The sequence below is a fragment of the Poecilia latipinna genome, unplaced genomic scaffold (assembly GCF_001443285.1).
Source record: "Poecilia latipinna isolate Pla-1442-1.1 unplaced genomic scaffold, P_latipinna-1.0 Scaffold199, whole genome shotgun sequence".
In the NCBI taxonomy this organism is placed as follows: Eukaryota; Metazoa; Chordata; class Actinopteri; order Cyprinodontiformes; family Poeciliidae; genus Poecilia; species Poecilia latipinna.
Genome location: NW_015112815.1, coordinates 37,544 through 56,173, shown reverse-complemented (window position 1 = coordinate 56,173; position 18,630 = coordinate 37,544). Strand labels below are relative to the sequence as shown.

Below are 18,630 nucleotides of genomic sequence, written 5' to 3'. Positions count from 1 at the left end.
CATAAAAAAAAAAAAAAAAAAAAAAAAAAAAAAAAAAAAAATTTTTTTTTTTTTTTTTTAACTTATACCAAAAACATTTATCTTTTTTTTTTCCTCCCATCAACTGGCGATGAGGGCATCTTGTCGCATTTTGATTTTGCATGCCACTGCAGCGCTAAAGGCCTGCACTAGAGCTTTTTTATCACCTCCTGGAAGAAGGCCTCCTCAGCGTGGGCTGTGGCATGTTCGTCCTCCATGTAGCCCTTCAGAGGCTCTGCGTTGCCACCCGCTGTGTCCACTCTGAAACACAGGAGCGTTTTGTTCCTGCCCGATGAATACTCCACGTTCCTGAACTGAAACTTGAAGTAGAACGGGCTCATCCTCTCCCTGATAGACAGACAGTAAGAGTTATCACCACATCGGACGCAGAGTGTGTTTGCTCATCAAGGAATTCGCAAACTACCGGTTCACAATAATACTGGTTCCTTCTGACTGTCAGAGATACATCACTCTGTTATATTGTCACATAAAGTCTCCATCAGTATACTAGGTAACTAATCTGATATGTGTCACATTCTCTCTTTGCTTTGCGCCATTAATCTGTCATGATGCATACAAACAGCCAGATGGTCTCACGTAAAGATCTACTACTTTGATAATAAAATGTCTCAAACAACAGAGATTGGGGAGCAGATGCTGGGTATAATGATATGGCCAAACTTGGTGTTTGCATGACTCATCTCTATTTTTACTGTTAGGAAGTTAAGAGACAGCAGGTGCAAATGACTCGTATCCCGCCTCACTAAAAAAACAAAAAAAAAAAACTGTTTCCAAACTACTAATCAGAATATAGCCAGAAATCTCACTCACCCAGTGACAATTTCAAAAGGAGGCAGCTCTATGGGCTGAAACTCTCCATTATCCTCACTGTTATTTGCTGCTGCCCCTGTTGCCCCTTCGCTTTCACCGTTTGTCTTGTTCTCGTCGGTCCTCTGCGGCTCCGGGGCGTTCTCTTGCTTTTTGCTGAGCTTGTCTGTTGTTTTTACAGCCTTCTCTTTGGCCTTTTCCTTGTCCTCCTTCTCATTTGCTTTGGTTTCTGGCGCTTTCTCCTTCCTACGAACGCCTAACCGGTTGGTTCTGTCGGCCATGATGGTGTGGAAGTAGGTTGGAGTGTTGGGAAAAGAGACGATGCGACAGAAATAGATAGAGGGAGAGAGTCAGTGCAAGTGGGGTGATAACCCTAGAGCAGTTACAGAAATAGACCCCATTGTGTGCTGAGTTAGGGGTCAAGCATGTGCATGTCTGGTCTGGTGCTGGGCCAGGCAGCTCAGTTAGCTGAGCCCTCTCCACCCCCTTTCCCATGGCCAGGCTCAGAAAAGGCCAAAGGGCGGATCACGACAGAGTAAATGTGTATGGTAGGGAGAAGATTTTTTTATTTATTTATTTTTTTGTTAATTCCACCACCTTTCACACAGTTGCCAAAGCAAACAGAGAAACATACACAAACTCTGTTCCATCTTTAATCCTTCAGCCGTTCTATCTGTCAACAGGCAGGCAACAGGCACGTTATTAATAACATTGCTTGGCTGCACATATGGGGTAACCGGGGTTATTTCGATACCGAGCACAACTTTTTTTCTTGGTGCCAACTCTGAAGTCCTGCAGCGCATCAGGCATTATGGAGGCCACCTAAAGGGCACTAAAAACAGGAGCGTATTTGGAGCAAGGTATAGTTTGAACAAACACAATGTGCGTGGAGTGCAGAGTGGTCCTATACGCGTATGCGCCTGTGAGCAATCAATCTATGAAATCACCCCGCATTGAGGGGAGGACCAGTTTGATGAGGGTGCGTGTGTGCGCAGATGGAAAATGTCACCCTGCACTGCAGATATAATAACTTGAGGGGAAAGAGAGAGAGAGAGAGAGAGAGAGAGAGAGAGAGAGGCAAGAGGAGTAAAGCGAGGTGGGGGCAGTTCAATTACAATTTCCTTCCCTCCCTCTGTCTAGCTCTCTGCCAAGTAATTCATTTCTGAGGCAATTACCAATAGGGCCGCATCCCGGTCCCGGTCGCCTAACTCAAATGGATGAGCTGTCACAGCCCAGGGGAGTGAGGGAGGCAGGGAGGGCGCAGGCAGGAGAGACGCTTCAAGCTGCTCCAGATACAATCACAAACAATAACAACACACCCAGAGCGCGAGCATTTGTAGCACATCTCGGAGATGAACACAATCACACATCCCATGCACATATCTTGGCTGCCACATCTTCATCTGCAGGGGGCGTCCTGTGGTGGTAATCATTTAGATCGCAGCAACCTCTGATAATAATTATCCGTGAAGGAACTCGTTCTGAAGTGGTTTCTCAGCAGAAACGACAGCGGCTGTGCTGAAACAAAGCTACTTCTGCGTGCGGTCACTTTCCAGACTTGCTGATTTTAATCTTTGCTGTAACTTAAGAACATCCCTCTTCTAGCGGGGCCCATTTGTGAGCCTACCTGATGGTGAGAAGAAAGCTGATCTGTTGGCTGTTACAGCCGCCTGCCTGCTGACTCAAATTTTATTTTAACGGCACTATTACAATTACCTCGCCTCCCCGCCGGCCCATCCCCGAATAAAGGATAACGCACTCTGATACAGTCAGGGCTCTTCAAAGCGGACGTGAGACCATTGCTGTGACATGAGTCAAAGCAAAGCCTGTTTTAGAATAAAACAGAAAAGATAAATTGGAGCATACCTACATTCTTATGATATGTTTAAACATTTAAAGACTCTTCATTCTACTTTTATTTAATCGTTTTTGACAAAACATACCTCAGTGTTTAAAACTGAAATGCCTTTATTCTCATGTCCTGGTGTTAAGGTTTACAGTAATTGAGGGAAAGAATGAAGGGATGTATATTTTGATTTGCAGTGAATGTAATCCTTCTCAGGTGACAATGAAGCAATGACCAGCAGCCAGTAGAGTAGCTGTACATACAATCACGAAGAAAAAAAGCCTTACTGTCAATGTAATATTGGGAAAATTTAATTTATCCTTGCTCCTTGTGTAGGATTTAAGAAGGGAAGCTGTACTCGTTTAATCACAAGCATAGATATACAGTATATATTTAATGTAAAGCAAGGTTTATTGCCTGCATAAAAGCAGTTTTGGCAGACTGCAAAGACTTTAAAGAAGCAATTGTTTCTTACCCATCAATCTGAGAAAGGTCACCCGGCAATTTATAAATACATTAACATCCATCGTTTCCAAATTGAGAAAAAAAAAAATCATTCACACATGGAAAGCATTTAAGACACTTTCTAACTATCGAATGCAAATCACACCAACGTCCAGGAGTTATATCTTAGATTTCACTGACAGAAAAGCTGGTTTCTGGAGGTTGAGTAGCTGGGGTTGGTTTCCACTTAAAAACACCCACCAGAATCTGACCGATCACACAATAACTTTGGATGCAGAGGGGGGATGAAAAGTTCGCGAGGGAGATTGTGGCAGGAAGGGGTGGATGATTTAAGGCTGAAAACAAAATGGCACATTTTTTACCACGCAACTGTGACAACGAAAACCAAAGAGTGGGTCAGGATTCAACAACAGCGATGTTAGAAATTGTTAAAATTTTATAGAAAACAATTAAATGTAGTTATTCCCTAATTCCTAAAGTTGGTTCCAGAAGCTTTTAGATCACAGTGTAAACTGATGTTTTATCATGACTGTTTGGACAGCAAATACACTTTTGTTCTCTCCTGACTGTAAGCAAAACTCCAGCAGATAATTCACTAAGCGAAGGTCGGAAACAGACAATAGGAACTTGGTGGTCGTCCGCAGACCCTGAAACGGCAAAATAAGGACAGACGGAGTGAGTATTTTAATCTTGATCTGATCTCAGACGTTTCAACAGTTCATGGTGTGAAAACCCATATGCAGAATATCCACGTCTAAAACCATACTTAAGAAAGGAAGCTAGTTATTTCAGTCTCAAAATAACAGGTGTGTAATTTACTACGTTCCTCACTCAGGTCTCTTCACAGCGACAAATGTGTTTTATTAAAGCAGTCACGTTTCTAAAACCGAAAACCCTCTGGTTGCTCTTCAGATAAAACATGGCTGACTCATAGCTTTAAGTCCACAACAATTTGTAGTTGGCTTTGAGGTAGATGAGTGTCTCCAAGTTCTTTGGTAGGAGGTGGCCTCTCTCTGGCAACAGGAGGCGCCTGGCTGCAGAGAAGATATTCTCCACCACAGTGTCACAAGCAGGTATGGTAAATGCCCTTTTGGCTACTTGAGCTAGCAGAGGAAAGTCAATGGTTTTACGGCGCCAGTAATGCAAAGCCTCTTCATCCGTGGGCTCCTCGTGAAGGTAGACAGATAACTCCTGTTCCAGACTTTTAGCCTGTGTCGCGGGTCTCTGCTTGATAAAAGAGAACAATTTGCAGGGGCGAGACAACGAGGAGACCGGGGATGGCGATGGAGTAGGAAGAGTTTGGGACTGAGGGCTACTGTCTGTGTTGAGGTCGGCCGGGGGAGAGGCTGTGGAATGTTTGGATAATTCCTCTAGGAGAACTTGCTTGTGCCAGTCGGGGTTGCTGCTCCAAGTAAGTTTAAACTGGGGGTCCAGGGTGGTCGCAGTAATGTACAAGGGGTTTTCCAGGATCGGAGCCAGAAGGCGTTCCAGGGACTGGTTTAGGCCAAGCAGGAGGGAGGGGCAGTGGGGAGTTGATGTCTCAGAGAGGTGCTTACGCAGCCCAAGAACACAAGGCAGAGCCAAACTGATGAACACGTGCCTGTCCGGCTGGGTGTCTCTCTGTACGTCTCTGTGCACCATGTCCCAGGCCTCAGTGAAGGGCTCCAAAATGTCAGTGAGTTCCCTCAGCAGGGCTCTTTCTGAGCTACTCAACGCTACCTCCCCGGGACCGCTCACCTCCTCCAGGAACTCCACTGAATCCAACAGCCGCCGCAAGACCTGTAGGGAAAAAAAGTGAAGAAACGAAACAGCTATGAGTTCATATGTCAATAAATTTGCATTATTGATGGACACATGCACATTTTAATCGTACTGTTTCTGGTACATCTAAACACTATTAGTTATGTGAAAGGGTAGGTATGTTGCACTGTCAATTATTGACAATCTAAACTCTTATAATCGCATTATCTCAATATAAAAAATATGTTACGGTGTATGAAGACTACGTGAAGAATCTATTCTGATTGGAAATCCACATTTTTGAAGTTTAAAGATTTCACTGTCTCTGAAACGGGTTCTGCCAGCGTCTCATTCTGCGAAAAGGAGGATTTTACTCTCCAAAGCCGCCCACTACTCTGTGATGTCTAAGGTTGAAATCAAATTAAAGATTCAATGCAATCCACTGGTTTTCTTTATTTAGACCTTTTATGACTTGGCATTATATAAATGTAATTATATGGAATTAGATTACAGTGAAAGACTAATCTTAATTGGATTGGATGGGATTGAATTGGACTGGATAGCATTCGACAGGATTGGATTGTGGCTTAATCAGATTGTCTATAATTGTACTTGAATTTAAACCAGTTTTGATCCTCCGTAAAGCACTCTCAGAAACATTTTGTTGGTGTATGCAAAAATAAATTGCCTTCATTAAACAGAAGGAAAGCTAAAATATGGTGAAATATGTTAATATTTAAGTTCCTTTATTCATGATCGTAATACTATTACTTGCCTTAAGTTGAGCAGCCCAGTCTGTAGCAGTATCGTGAAGGTTTCGGGTTCCCCCGGGCAACCACCCGTCAAACACCTGGATGAGTTTCTCAGGAGGTACAGCGGAGGTAATGTAGTTATAGAAACGTGCGACCTTGGTCAAGGTAGAGGAAATTTGTGGGGAGGAGCGCAACCCCTCCCTGACACATTGTTCCAGAGAGCGAGAGAAACAGTCTACCCGACAAACGCCCAAACCCTGCTCCCATGACTCCCCCCAGTCTTCCTCCTCTCCATTACACTCGTGGCCATTACTGATCCACTGCTCTGCTTTGTTTCCGTTGTCCAGCACTTGATCTGTTGGATCATCATCTTGGCCGTTGGTAAGAACAGGTGGAAGCAGGAAGCCAGGAAGACAACATGGCCTCGCCGTCGCCGGAAAAGGGTCCGCAACGACGCAAAATGCTCTCCCTGACACGCCGTGAGAATGACACACTTCGTCAAAATCCGCCAGCACACGGCTCGCCGAGCTGCTGCAAGTCAGTGGGAGGCAGGCCAGGAGAGCAGAACGTATCTGCCAGTCAGATGCAAGATAATGGCAGGTAACACCGAGGTACCTGCAAAAGAAAGAGAAAGAAGTAGGCCACACAGTTGGGCAATCTAACCATGCTGCTGGTTTATTTTTGTTTTTAGGGTTTATGTTGCCAACTCACCCTGAAGCAGTTTGAGTTTGGCTCCTCCAGAGATCTAAGCTGAGACTGAGGGTGTGTGCTGATGCTACGGCCTGACGTGTAGCCAGCTGAGCCTGGTAAGCGTAGGCAGGGAGAAGCTGTCCCTGGATGTAATGCTGGGGCTCAGGAGTGTAACGGGGCTCCAGGAGCTGCAGCAACTCCCTGAAGCCCTGATTTTCCACAATAGACACCGGCTGCAGATCATGCACGATCATCTTAGCTATTGCCTCGGAGATGAGAACCTACCATAATCCCAAAAAGAAAGAAAGTGTCAAACTTTACATTTTGTACTCACTTTGGATTTCATTGCTCTGCTCCATTTGAGGGGTTTCAGAGGGAGCGTTATTTCAAGGGGTGACAGACATTAACACATACCTGACGGGGGTCATGTCTGTCAAACTTAGTCACCCCTGCTCCAGGGCCCCCTCCTCCTCCCTCAAGGGTGCCCACTCCTCCAACACTCACTAGGGCTCCTCCCCCTGTTCCAGTTGTTACAGGGAGTGTGAAGCGGGGGTTTCCTCCATTGGTTGTGAAACTGTGCAGGCAAGCAGAGGAATAACCCTCTCTCTTCATATCCTTTCTTTTCACAAAGTCATCATACATAGCTGGGTGTTTACGCTGAATGGGAGAGAAACAGGTGTTATTGGATAACATGCTTAATATGTCATATGTGTGTGTGTCAGAGAACAGCATGAAAGTGTACATTTTAGTGGAGAAATGAATAAACTCTCAATAACACAAAAGCAACAGTCTGTCTTTGCTGATCCAGCAACTGAAGAGACATTGGACCAGCTGATCACACCGGACATCATTTATTTATTTCTGCAATAGGATTTTTGACACATTACCTTAAGATGTGTAACGAAGTTGGACGTAACGCTCCGTTTCGCCTGGATTCTGGTGCCACAAGCCTTGCAGTTGGACTCGATTTTACCATTTTCCCCCTCGAACACAATATTGAAATAATCCAGGATAGACACTTTCGAAACTGACGCCATTGGAGCGAACAGCTGCTCTGCTCCGGAGTGAAATCAGCTGGCGGTCCGAGTCCGAGGAATCAGCCTCACCTCGCCCCAGATCATGAGCGCAGGCAAGCCGTCGTGTTTACATCCCAGAACCCCCCTCACCTCACCCCGGTATCACGCGTAGAAAAATGATCGCTCCACAGACACAAAGCTAATTGAACTGGAAGGGCTCCCGTTGCTTGCGCATCCAAAATAGGCCACGGTCGAGCTACACAAGCAGCAGCAGCAGCAGCAGCAGCAGCGGCGGATGTCTGGAAACATCAATAACATAACCGTGAGGCAACATCCGTGCTTCCAGCGCTCCCATCCGCCGCTCGGACGCAAGTGAAGCGGAGACAGAGCGAAGAGCTTCATGGAGGAGGCAGACACACACAGCACTGACCCGCTGTGGTCGCTATAGCCGATCTGGATCAGGATGTGCAGCGCAGGTCATGCGTTTTCATACATTCGTCAAATGATAAAAATGTGGTTTATTTGAACTTTTTTATTTATTTTTTTCAATGAGGCAAACTAATCAATACAGTTTCAACTTAAAAAAAAAAAAAAGACGAAGTAGCTATGGCTTGAAATCAAAATTACACAGGATTGTCCAATAAATTTATAGCCTCACTATTTTGATAAATGTTCCTTGACGAGTTGCAGACTTTTAGCTATTAATGACATCCTGGGATAATTTCGACTGAATTTCTGACCACGTTTCTATGCAATATTGACAGAGGTAGTTTGAATTTCTTAGACATGGTATTTTGAACATAAATTGGCAGCTGGTATTATATATTTTAAGTTAGGCCTTTTAAGGTTAAGAATGCAGTAGCCCGTCTACTTACAGACACAAAATGGCAGGAACACATACCTCCTCCAGTTATGACTTCTTTCCATTGCATAGGTCCGTTGTACAATCAACTTGAGCTTTTATTGTTGTTGCCTAAGGTTTTTCTTTAACTTTCCCAGATATAAACTAAAATAGTATAAAGGCAATCAAGGATTTAGCATTTTTGAAGTTGCTCTACCAAAATTATACAAGTTTACCACTCAAAATAAGGAGGGCTGAGAATGTTCTCTGTTTAAAATGAATGCTTACGATAAATTTTACTTTTTGGCTTTTAATTCTAAGAGTCACTGCTGGAACAAAAAGCATTTCCTTACTTTTATTACATGATTTACAATGTTTTCATGCATTATGTGTGTAGAGACTGTTTTGTAAAGCACTTTTGTCAACTTGTGTTTCATACCAAATGAAAGACCTAACAGACATTTAGTGAAAAGAATCTTGATGAATTTTTGAGATTATTATTTTGTTGGAATAATAAAAAAATGATCAAGACCAAATGCTGCGCAACTGGAAGAATTCACCATGTCCGGTATACGACATCAGGGGTCTGTACTTTGACATATGAGGGCTGTTTTGAGAGCAAAAGGGAAGATGCTTTTAAGAAGATAGTGATCATGATATGTGTGATCAATGTACAAAGCTGTACAATTGATACCATGTTAAACCAAATAAGAATGAATCATATAAAGCAATTCAGTAAAAAGTTTCATTTAGCTTCACTAATTTACCTACAGATAAATATTTGTAATCAGTGAAGAAACATTACAAAATGTTACACCAGCATGTCATCCTAACAATTGCATCATTATTTACCTTAATGGTAAAGGGATATAAAATATTTGAACACAAAATGTAGTTGATTCCACATTTATTTAAGCTGTGATGACAATTTGTTAGAATGTTCACAAGTTCACAAGTCTTGGTCAAATTTACAAACTACAACACATTTATATACAAACTCAAATAAGCTACATATTTGCACTAACAACATGGAAAATTAATGAACAATAATTGATGAAGCAGGAACTGTCCAGCCTGTGATTTCCATCTTTAAATCCAGCAATAACTTCTTAAATCATCCAATTCTGACGTTGTGATCTACAAACTCTCATTTGCTGAAGGAACATCCTCTTCCTTCTCATTTAATCCAGCAGAGGCGTTTGCTTCAGGACCAGTCGAGCCGTCATTGTTTCTCAAGTCGCGCTTCAGCTCCTGTCTGGCATTTAAAACCACGATCTGGAGAGCTGCAATCTCAGCTGAAAGCTCTATGACTGCAATGGAACAGACAGGAGAAACTCAATTAAAACCGCGAATTATTCAATGGAATTTATATTTATATTATACAATCGTCGTGGATCCAAAGGTCCATGTTTTAAAATATTCTCACTAATATACCAGTGTGTGTTTAGTAAGCTGTACATTGTGAATGCACAACAACGCTTTGGCAAAAATGTCCTATATTTTAAGCCATACCTTGTTTGAACGATGACTGTGCTTGTTTTAGAGACTGCGGCACCAAAATCCCAAACCACTTTAGTGGGTCCTGCTGAGGATTATGGTCTCTTTTCCTGCCTGGGTTTACCTCAGGAGATTTTTCACTGCTTATATCTTCACTTGTCTTTTTTTCTGCTGTATCACTTTTTGTAGTTTTTCTCCGTCTGATGCCTGTGAAATAAAAATAAGAGTGAAGTCTAAAAGAAAAAGGTTTATAGTAGATATTGCCAGAACACATTTTTCTCAGTGCATCACCTTCTTCTTGAGGGCCAATGTCCTCTATTGGGGTTGGTTCTTTTACAAATTCGTCATTGCATTTTTGTGACGATCTTTCTGCGCAAAATTCTACCTTATCATTCTGCAAGGTTCTGGTACACAGAAATACACAAAACAAAAAGTTAGCGGAAACTGAAAATGCAAAAACTTTGACTTTAAGAACATTTACTTTATTATTCCCCACCTAACATGCACAGAAACCAGTGGCTCCATCTCGTTTGCAAACTGAAGAGCAGAAACCTGCTTGTTTCCCATAGAATAACGGGCCTTGCTTATGGAGAACCACCCCTACGTAGAAGTGGAGAACAGAAGTAAAAATATAAGAATCTATACAAGAGTACAGTGGAAAGAGGTTGAATAATTTTAAGCACTCAGTGAGGCGACTGATAAACAGTTGCATGTACATGTATCTATATATATATATATATATATATATATATATATATATATATATATATATAAAACATCATATTTCTTCAACAATGACGAATGTACTTTGCAAGAAAATACTAAATCACTCAACAACTATGGTATTTAAATGTTTTCTGGTAAGATAAAAAAAAGTAATTTTACTATAAATTCATAAAATACTAAATTGTCCTGATTTAAATCGTTTTAAATATTGTTCTGCAATATCTATCAAGCTTTGGTTAACATCTTAGTTCATTACACAAACTAATAGCTTAAAAACAAATACAATTGCTTCTGAAAATTATAAATTTTTTAGAGTGCGAATGTGGATGCACATTGTGTCATTTTTCTACCTGCTCGATGAGTGAGTTCAGAGTCTTTCGTTTCTCCTCCAGTAACTCGAGCTGATCCATAAAATAAAGCAGCTTTTCATCCAATAAAAGACAAGATTCTTCTGGTCTCAATACACCCATGACGGCTGTTCAGAAAGAAATGTTTTCCGTACAGTTTATATCTCGGCTACCATCAACACCAGATCCACTCAAGACGACGCGTACAACTTCCGTATAGGTGTCACATGACATCGTAAGTCACATGACTGCATTTTTCCTCTGCCACATAGAAGTATGTAATTAACCACATGTCTATGATTAAACTTGCCAACTTTGTGAATATTTAGCAGCATAAGCAAAATATTTTCAGTGTTACGTGATGAAAAACAGCTTATATCGGCAGTAAAAAAAAAAATATTAAAGTTCGCCATGAAATATGTGGTTTTCAATTTTTATATATTTATCACCTAACGACGTACTTAAGTAAAGGTAAAATATTATGGCGAAATATCTAGAATTTCAATATTATTAAAAACATCAGAAGAAACAAAAGGAGTTCCCATACCGGGAGTCGAACCCGGGCCGCCTGGGTGAAAACCAGGAATCCTAACCGCTAGACCATATGGGACTTATATCAGCAATAGTGACATGGGACCTACTAGACAGTTACTGTTACACTCTGGTCGCCATGAGGCAGTAAGTTTGGACCTGTACGCATTTCATGTCCCTGACCCTTGCTGTCTACTGAGCTACAATCCTCAGTCCACACCCTCGTAACCCAACTACGGACAGCTCCATAAATTTCCCTAATGACAGCTCTGTCACTGTGCTACCTCCGTCATTATAATTGATACTGCAGCACACCATTCAAGTTTGAATGGTAAAAAAATGAACGACGTGAAAAACATTTTTATAAAATGCATCTACTGCAGTTATAATATTTGCATTTGTAAAGTCTTTCTGCAACTGTGACTTCCATCTGATAAACGGGTGATATTTAACTACAAAGCTTGTTCATGCCACAGTAAGCTTTACTCCTTCTATGTGTACCTTCAGGCTTCTTTCGAATAGTCTTAATGTAAGTTAAACATTTTTTATAAATTACCCGTGAACTTTACTTCCTGTTTTACTTCACTCATCCCCGCCGAACACTAAACGAGATCATACACCTAGGTTCATAAAGCCAGCTAGAAAAGTACATTTCAGATCCCCCAGTAGCTCGCCGTGATCGTATAGTGGTTAGTACTCTGCGTTGTGGCCGCAGCAACCCCGGTTCGAATCCGGGTCACGGCAGGGATAAAATCCCTGACACGGCTTGGGGGTAACATTTTTTGCTATAATTTGTCTGACTACATAAGTTAAGATTGTACTGTTCATAAAGAAACTAGTAGTATTAAATTGTATCTTCGTGTGTGTGTTTACGTTTCTTGCACATATGTAGTCTCAGTGACTTACTTTAGCCCCATTATGACTTATTTAATATAAAATCTTAATTAAGTACATCCCCAACTCAATGCTCGATGAGCAACAGAATTCTGAAACTGTTCCCCAGTTTCAAAATTCGCAGTTTCAGGATTCTTGTGAATCTGTCATGGTCTGCCGTCTAAGCATGCTTTTTCTTGTTCTTTTTTTTTAATCAAAAGGAGGAGGGTATTTGGTAAAGAATGGCTCCTGTTCATTGGTTGTTTTCGTAAGCAAAGTCCATGTTCCGAGACAAGGAGCCAATCATCTGAACCGTCAGATCGAATGCACGTTTTCATGCGTTCGGCTTCAGCAATTACAGGTTTTCCATTGGTGTTTGTAATCATGAGTTACCGCCCCCCAACTTGACAGACTTCCGTGTTTGAGCTCACGCGTCACACTTTCATGTGGAGCAGTTGGGAATCTGCTGGATATTAATTTTGATTTTGCCCAGTCTTCAGACGTTCTGACAAAAACAGTGTGGCTGGTCCATAACATTGTTAGCATCTCTGGTGAGTTGACCAGCTGATACCAGCTTTTACTTACTGACTTACTTACTTATTTATTTATTTATTTATTCATTATCTTGAACTCTGATTGAAAGATCTGAGAGCTGGAATTGCATTTCAGTAAGGGTAGTAATATTTAAAATTATCACATCTGTATTAATAATAATAATAATAATAATAATAATAATAATAATAATAAAGATAATTCTGTCTTCAAATAGATAATGGATGCCTCCTCAGCTAAAAAAACTCCTCATCCTTTCTGGCCCCGGGACCTGGTGATCCCCTCCTATGTGGCTAATGATCGGTCCATGTCAGAGATTCTGGTGTTTCTCTTTTCTGTCTCTGGGGCTTTTCTACTTGTAACCTGGCTGATCACTGGGATCGCTGGCAGGCTGGGAACATGGAGGCGTCTGGCCGTCTGCTGGTTTGCCGTTTGCGGATTCATCCATAGCGTTATCGAGGGATGGTTTTGTCTTTATTATGACATTTTACCAGGGGATCAGAGCTTCCTATCACAACTGTGTAAGTACCGCCATAAGAAAAAAAACAAAGAAAACCATGTCAGACATGTGTTCTTGATTTTGAAGGTAATATGTATTCTGTTTCCCTCTTTCAGGGAAGGAGTACTCCAAAGGGGACAGTAGATATATCATGTGAGTCACAATCATTTTAAAAACACTGATTAAAAAAATATACATAAGTAAAATATAAAACTGAGGTGATATGGTAAGCTATTGCTGTTTTTTTAATCCTTATTTAGAGCTGATAACTTCACAGTTTGTATGGAGACCGTGACTGCTGCCTTCTGGGGTCCGTTCAGTTTTTGGACCGTTTATTCCTTTATATCTACCAAGTCCTACAGATTTGTTCTGCAGCTGATCATTTCACTTGGTAAGAAGCTCTAAGAACTACAAAATGCTCGAGTTTCTCGTATTTACACGTTGTGCCTAAATACATATTCTGTCACCAGGTCAGCTATACGGAGCGGTGCTGTACTTCTTCACGGAGCACAGAGATGGTTATGTTCACAGCGAGTTCGGACATCCAATCTACTTCTGGTTCTACTTTGTCTTCATGAATTTTCTGTGGATCGCTATTCCTCTGGTGCTCATTGTGGATGCGTGGAGACAGCTATCAGCAGCCCAGTCACTTTCAGACAGCTCGAAGACACAGAAGGTTAAAAGGAAGTAATGTTTGACGGGCCGTCAAAATGGGACATACAGAAAATGCATTTTAAAAGTTTAACAAATGCAAACTATCTGTATGTTGCAATATTGATCTGATTGTGAAAAAAGTGCCAGCAAACTATGTAATATCTGTTAATCAGCAGATATTGAAGCTTATGTTGATTAAGTGAGTATGATCTGCTATGATATATGACGGCACGTCTCTGCTGCTTGTGGAATATTCTGTGTGCACGAACAACTCCGTCCGTACCAGGCTCGGTCTGCACCTGCAGCTGCAAAATCTCGGAATAACAGCTCCTTGTTAGGAAGTAGGTCTGATGAATTGAAACCAAAATCATTTTAGTTACTTGAGCACACCGTGCTGGAATATTCCAAAAGCAGTGTATTGTGCAGCTTCGGTGTGTCTTAAATCTGTATAACTGCAGGTAATCAGAATGTATACCAGATCTGACTGAATCACCTTGCGGCATCTTTGTATGCATTTTTGTTGTTGGAGCTCCAAAGGTGCCATTGCATTTTATTAAAGTTTGGTTGATTTTGTCTTTGATCTCTCACATCACGAACCTTGGGGGGGGGGGCGGAGACGTGTGTGACCGTCTTCGATATAACCAAGCTATCTGAGGTCAAATAGCTCAAATATCTCCTATCTCAATGATTGCTGGAGATAGGCACCAGCCCCTTCGCAGTTATGCAACGATCAGCATGTTCTGATAATGAAGGGATGAGTAGTGCATTCTTACAAGTGGCAAAATCCTTGCCTTCTTATGCAAAGGGAGGCTGATAAGGCTGATTAGCTTTAGTACCATCTATGTTTTAAAGTCACTATTCAGTTCTTCTGATTCTTGCACTTCATAGTGCAAATTAGATTTTTGGGGGGCAAATATTTCTTTTTTTTTTGGCTCTACTGACATTTGAATCGACAAGAAAGTGGGTTGAGGGTGAAGACGTGGCAAAGGTCAACAGCCCAGGATTCAAACCTGTAGATGGGTTACGCACTTTACTCCTACACCACCATCATGCTTCTTGTGACTAATATTTTGAATAACTTACAATTATCTGATCCCTCTTCATAGTAATGCTGACTCCATGACAACTGTAAATACAAAAATTGACAAAGAAAAACAGATTTATCACTGTCGAATATTTAGTCCAACACTTTACTTTTTGCCACTGAGGTTATAAAACTGATCACATTTGAATATTTGTGTTTTATTTCCATATGCATTTGGAAAGAAAGCGCTGGATCAAATTTACACATGAAAATTTAAACTATGAATTTTCATAGGTTTGTGACCTCTTTAATGAGATACAAATTATAAGAGATAAAAGTACTATAAAAACGGTGTTTACTGAAACTATCATTAAATTTGAAAAGCATAGTAGCGATGTGCAGGAGTTGGTGAAAAACCTTTAACGTTTACAAAATGGAGGGCTGGATTTATGGAAACCTTTTGAGCAGTTTCCTCAAAAGTAGGTCATCTGAGCAGACTACGCAACCTGACGATGTCACGCGTCTTGGTATATGGAATCACGGCCTTACCAAACCCGCACGCCGAAATAGCTCAGTTGGGAGAGCGTTAGACTGAAGATCTAAAGGTCCCTGGTTCGATCCCGGGTTTCGGCATTTTGCTATTGCGTTCAGTTTTATTAATTTCTTGCGCCATCTTGTGGCCAGACACCGAACACTGTAGACATTCATTGAAGGCGACCATTTTACAACAATGAGCTCAGTCAGTCGTTCGTTTGGTTGAATATTTATTATGCCAACCTCCATTCAAGGAGATCACACATATTTGTAGTTATAAGGCTGCACTTTGTAACAGAGGTCGTGTCATAATTGCACTTAAGATCTATTTATGAGGAAAAACATTATTAGAATTATAACATTCTATCTTTAGCTAAACATTTTACTGAGTCTCAATCCCAGCTGCACATTTCTCTCCTTTTCTCTACTCATTATCTCTTTGAGCGCCTTCACAGCAGCAGGCAGGTCCGGCTGGATTTCCAGCAGTTTCTTAAATGCCTCTTTGGCCTCATCCAGCTCGTTCAACTTCTGGCACGCCTGGCCCAGGCGGTACCAGGCCTTGGAGGCGCCAGGTTCGAGCTGAGTCGCTTTAGCAGCATTGTCCCTGGCTCGCTGTGGTTGGTTTAATTTCAGCTGGCACAGAGACAAATTGGAGTGAAGCTCAGCTTTCTTGATTTTAAGCTGATCAGATGAAGGGATCTGATGCGTTTCTTCCAAACAGTTTGTGTCTTCCACCTCTCCAACGAGGCCACAAAGGGGGATGAGGAGCTTGAGGGCCCGGCTGTAGCTGTCCGTTGCTCCCCATATGTCCCCGCTCCTGAATCTACCGCCACCTCTCTCCTTGTGCAATTTCACCCACTCCCATCTTTCAGTGGGGGTCATCTCCCAGGATTCCTTTCCTGGAGTGAACGCTTGGAGCTCCACAGTGGCAACGAGAGGAAGGTCTCCATACGAAGGCTGGTGAAGAGAGGCTTCTGGTCCAGTTCCAATGGGTATAAGTTGTATCTGAGCAATTAGACACAATGATTAGACCTGTGATGAAACTGACAGAACAGATTTAACTTCATTTAAAGGGGGGGCGGACTCTCTAAATCCAGTATCCCTAGAACATCCAATCTTACCTCACATTTCTCCCCTGCTCTCATCCCCTCCAAACATGCCTCAGTGATATCGCACTGACCCTCCCCCAGCCTCAGCGTTGTCCAATCACCAAGCGGCACCTGCAGCACAGCATCCTGACGCCGCAGAATTGGAGTCGGCACCAAATCTGTAGCAGCAGTGACTGCCATCTTCTCATTTTCTTTTGTAGATGGAGGTCCATCGGAGTCATCGGTCTGAGCTTTGAGCTGCACTTTGACGCGACACAGTGAGCCCAGCTTCGGACACCCATTAGTTAGACAAGCTATGGGGAAAGAAAGAGAAAACGAGTTTGAAAAACATGCGCCTGTACACAGAAATAGTGTACAAAGAAATGGTGTACTGCTAAATATTAGTCATATTAAAAATGTTAAATTATAAGTAGAGATGCTAAAAAATAAAATAAATCAGTTGTTGACCAGAATTGGTCAAATTTCAACTTGATCAAACCTGACTCCAAGACTAGTGGATTGGGAATATCCAAAATCTAGTTACTTCCTCTCTTTAAAAATAAAAGCAAAAATATTTTTTTTCAGTTTTTCCCACAAATGTTTCCTCTTTTCCTAATACAATTGATTCCTTGTGACTAATTATTATATTGCTAGACAGGGGGGGAGGGGGAGTCAATACTGCGCTTATACGTTTCCAACATTGTAATCAACAGGTTACAGTACTATAAAAACTAGACATTCGAAATAGGCCACAAAATTCTGATCAGGGAAACTGTAACTAAAAGGAATGTCCTACATGCATCATCTGCTGCATTGGAAGAGATTTGTTGAGTCCACTCATGCGTCTCATTTCGCTGAACCCTCCAGAGGCCTCCAGGACACACAGAAACCCAGGAGGCGACATCAACAGCTTCTTGTTTATCGGGCTGCATTTCTGTCATGTCAACAGGCTCCATCACTGCGTGGAAAAAATATACAGACAAAATATAAAGATAAACAACTAGTTGTAATCATCTCTATTTTTAGATCACATTAAAAAGATTCAAAATATTTGGGGAAAAAAATGGCAAAGCTCCTGTTTTGTGGGAAAGTACAATTCCAGCTTCAGACACTGATGTATTTATGTAATCAACGGCAAAAAGAAAAAAAAAAGTGTTTTTTTTATTTATTTTATTTTACTATTATTATTAGAAATAATAATAGTAATCTTATTAGTCTAGTATTATTAGTCTGGAAAACATAAAAAGTCTTATCAGTTTTCTCACGTGTTGTTACTAGAGACATGTTTGAATGAAAGCTTTTTCTTTTAGAAGCAGTAATTTATAGCCATAATATAGATTAACAAAAAAACATCCATGACATGTTATTATATAAAACGAAAAAGGTAAGTTAGTTTGACTGGTACTAGATTTTTTTTTTTTTTTTTTTTTTGGGCGAAAAGCGCAGTGCTTTAGCAAAACGGCAGAGCAAATTAATAATAATAATAATAATAATAATAATAATAATAATAATATATTTTAAAAAGTCACACAAAGTTACCATACTATCACAACCACATAATGTCACTATTTGTTTGCATGGCTAAAATATAAGGTTAGGTATTGTAACAAGTTATCCACAGGGTTATTTGCGCGTTTAATATTGCACACGGTGAATTATATTATGCAGCTTTTTGTTTAGAGCAACACGAGCACAGAGAAGCGTACTAAACAACCTGCATTTCATCACTGTGGAAAAGAGTCGGACCTCAGGACTCCAAACACCCACCTTATCCCACACAGAGAAGTCAGTTTCCCCGTCCTTCACACAGTAACACTCCTGCAGCTTGTACCGGATAAATATTAATAACAAAAGCTCTTCTTAGTGCCCTGCCTGCCTCTTTCTCTTTGTGTTAGAGGCTGGCGTCCAGCTACACAATGTGTAGCACACAGTGTGGTGAGGATCATTACTGCCCTCTACCGAGCTGGAGTCTTCTTTCTGTTATATCAAAGGGAATTCAGACATTGGTAGCATATTTTCCTCTTAACGCTACAGTTTCCATTTCCATATCTATGCCATTATGTGTCTCCAGAAAAAAAAAAAAAAAAAAAAAAAAAAAACTATAACCTT

At 41.2% G+C, this 18,630-nt stretch overlaps 5 protein-coding genes and 3 non-coding genes across 9 annotated transcripts in view; 3 read left to right on the top strand and 5 right to left on the bottom strand.

The window, feature by feature from the left end:
* The window catches only part of apobec2b (apolipoprotein B mRNA editing enzyme, catalytic polypeptide-like 2b), a 7,299-nt gene extending 6,006 nt beyond the window's left edge, over positions 1 to 1,293 (bottom strand). The window contains exons 1-2 of the mRNA XM_015031110.1: positions 850 to 1,293; positions 186 to 366 (exon numbers count right to left, since the gene is read on the bottom strand). Coding sequence (XP_014886596.1) covers positions 186 to 366; positions 850 to 1,127 — 459 coding nt within the window. The 5' untranslated portion in view covers positions 1,128 to 1,293. The remainder of the gene's footprint in view (positions 1 to 185; positions 367 to 849) is intronic.
* Positions 1,294 to 2,796: 1,503 nt separating this feature from the next.
* Positions 2,797 to 8,983, bottom strand: LOC106946639 (zinc finger BED domain-containing protein 4). Of its 2 annotated transcripts, none has more exons than XM_015031107.1 (5): positions 7,227 to 8,983; positions 6,754 to 6,996; positions 6,361 to 6,620; positions 5,673 to 6,264; positions 2,797 to 4,936 (listed from the first exon to the last, which is right to left on the bottom strand). In XM_015031107.1, exons 1-5 carry the CDS (start codon positions 7,374 to 7,376, stop codon positions 4,094 to 4,096), a joined length of 2,088 nt encoding a protein of 695 aa, XP_014886593.1. In that variant the 5' UTR covers positions 7,377 to 8,983; the 3' UTR covers positions 2,797 to 4,093. The 2 variants fall into 2 exon arrangements, with proteins under 2 accessions (XP_014886593.1, XP_014886594.1); XM_015031108.1 differs by having other exon boundaries at positions 6,754 to 6,913.
* Positions 8,984 to 9,088: 105 nt separating this feature from the next.
* On the bottom strand, positions 9,089 to 10,982 carry vma22 (vacuolar ATPase assembly factor VMA22). Its single transcript, XM_015031111.1, has 5 exons — positions 10,770 to 10,982; positions 10,190 to 10,293; positions 9,985 to 10,097; positions 9,709 to 9,900; positions 9,089 to 9,506 (listed from the first exon to the last, which is right to left on the bottom strand). Exons 1-5 carry the CDS (start codon positions 10,887 to 10,889, stop codon positions 9,334 to 9,336), a joined length of 702 nt encoding a protein of 233 aa, XP_014886597.1. The 5' UTR covers positions 10,890 to 10,982; the 3' UTR covers positions 9,089 to 9,333.
* A 322-nt stretch (positions 10,983 to 11,304) lies between these two features.
* On the bottom strand, positions 11,305 to 11,376 carry trnae-uuc (transfer RNA glutamic acid (anticodon UUC)). Its single transcript has one exon. It is a non-coding gene; the product is annotated as a tRNA-Glu (tRNA).
* A 593-nt stretch (positions 11,377 to 11,969) lies between these two features.
* Positions 11,970 to 12,041, top strand: trnah-gug (transfer RNA histidine(anticodon GUG)). The gene has a single exon. It is a non-coding gene; the product is annotated as a tRNA-His (tRNA).
* A 345-nt stretch (positions 12,042 to 12,386) lies between these two features.
* ebp (EBP cholestenol delta-isomerase) lies at positions 12,387 to 14,452 on the top strand. Its single transcript, XM_015031112.1, has 5 exons — positions 12,387 to 12,721; positions 12,940 to 13,243; positions 13,338 to 13,374; positions 13,482 to 13,612; positions 13,692 to 14,452. Exons 2-5 carry the CDS (start codon positions 12,943 to 12,945, stop codon positions 13,910 to 13,912), a joined length of 690 nt encoding a protein of 229 aa, XP_014886598.1. The 5' UTR covers positions 12,387 to 12,721; positions 12,940 to 12,942; the 3' UTR covers positions 13,913 to 14,452.
* A 1,007-nt stretch (positions 14,453 to 15,459) lies between these two features.
* On the top strand, positions 15,460 to 15,532 carry trnaf-gaa (transfer RNA phenylalanine (anticodon GAA)). The gene has a single exon. It is a non-coding gene; the product is annotated as a tRNA-Phe (tRNA).
* A 114-nt stretch (positions 15,533 to 15,646) lies between these two features.
* On the bottom strand, positions 15,647 to 18,458 carry fkbpl (FKBP prolyl isomerase like). Its single transcript, XM_015031101.1, has 4 exons — positions 18,289 to 18,458; positions 17,318 to 17,479; positions 16,555 to 16,835; positions 15,647 to 16,438 (listed from the first exon to the last, which is right to left on the bottom strand). The coding sequence occupies exons 2-4, from the start codon at positions 17,475 to 17,477 to the stop codon at positions 15,803 to 15,805; spliced, it is 1,077 nt and encodes a 358-aa protein (XP_014886587.1). The 5' UTR covers positions 17,478 to 17,479; positions 18,289 to 18,458; the 3' UTR covers positions 15,647 to 15,802.
* Positions 18,459 to 18,630: the final 172 nt, after the last annotated feature.

Coding starts and splice junctions, on each gene's coding strand:
- ebp (XM_015031112.1), top strand. CDS start 12,943: ATGGATGCCTCCTCAGCTAAAAAAACTCCTCATCCTTTCTGGCCCCGG. Junction 13,375..13,481: donor GGGGACAGTAGATATATCAT/GTGAGTCACAAT, acceptor ATCCTTATTTAG/AGCTGATAACTTCACAGTTT. Junction 13,613..13,691: donor GCAGCTGATCATTTCACTTG/GTAAGAAGCTCT, acceptor TTCTGTCACCAG/GTCAGCTATACGGAGCGGTG.
- vma22 (XM_015031111.1), bottom strand. CDS start 10,889: ATGGGTGTATTGAGACCAGAAGAATCTTGTCTTTTATTGGATGAAAAG. Junction 10,098..10,189: donor CTGGTTTCTGTGCATGTTAG/GTGGGGAATAAT, acceptor TCTGTGTACCAG/AACCTTGCAGAATGATAAGG. Junction 9,901..9,984: donor CATTGGCCCTCAAGAAGAAG/GTGATGCACTGA, acceptor TTTATTTCACAG/GCATCAGACGGAGAAAAACT.
- LOC106946639 (XM_015031107.1), bottom strand. CDS start 7,376: ATGGCGTCAGTTTCGAAAGTGTCTATCCTGGATTATTTCAATATTGTG. Junction 6,265..6,360: donor CAAACTCAAACTGCTTCAGG/GTGAGTTGGCAA, acceptor TTTCTTTTGCAG/GTACCTCGGTGTTACCTGCC. Junction 4,937..5,672: donor ACTGGGCTGCTCAACTTAAG/GCAAGTAATAGT, acceptor TTTTCCCTACAG/GTCTTGCGGCGGCTGTTGGA.
- fkbpl (XM_015031101.1), bottom strand. CDS start 17,477: ATGGAGCCTGTTGACATGACAGAAATGCAGCCCGATAAACAAGAAGCT. Junction 16,836..17,317: donor CAATGCAGCAGATGATGCAT/GTAGGACATTCC, acceptor CTTTCCCCATAG/CTTGTCTAACTAATGGGTGT. Junction 16,439..16,554: donor GAGCAGGGGAGAAATGTGAG/GTAAGATTGGAT, acceptor CTAATTGCTCAG/ATACAACTTATACCCATTGG.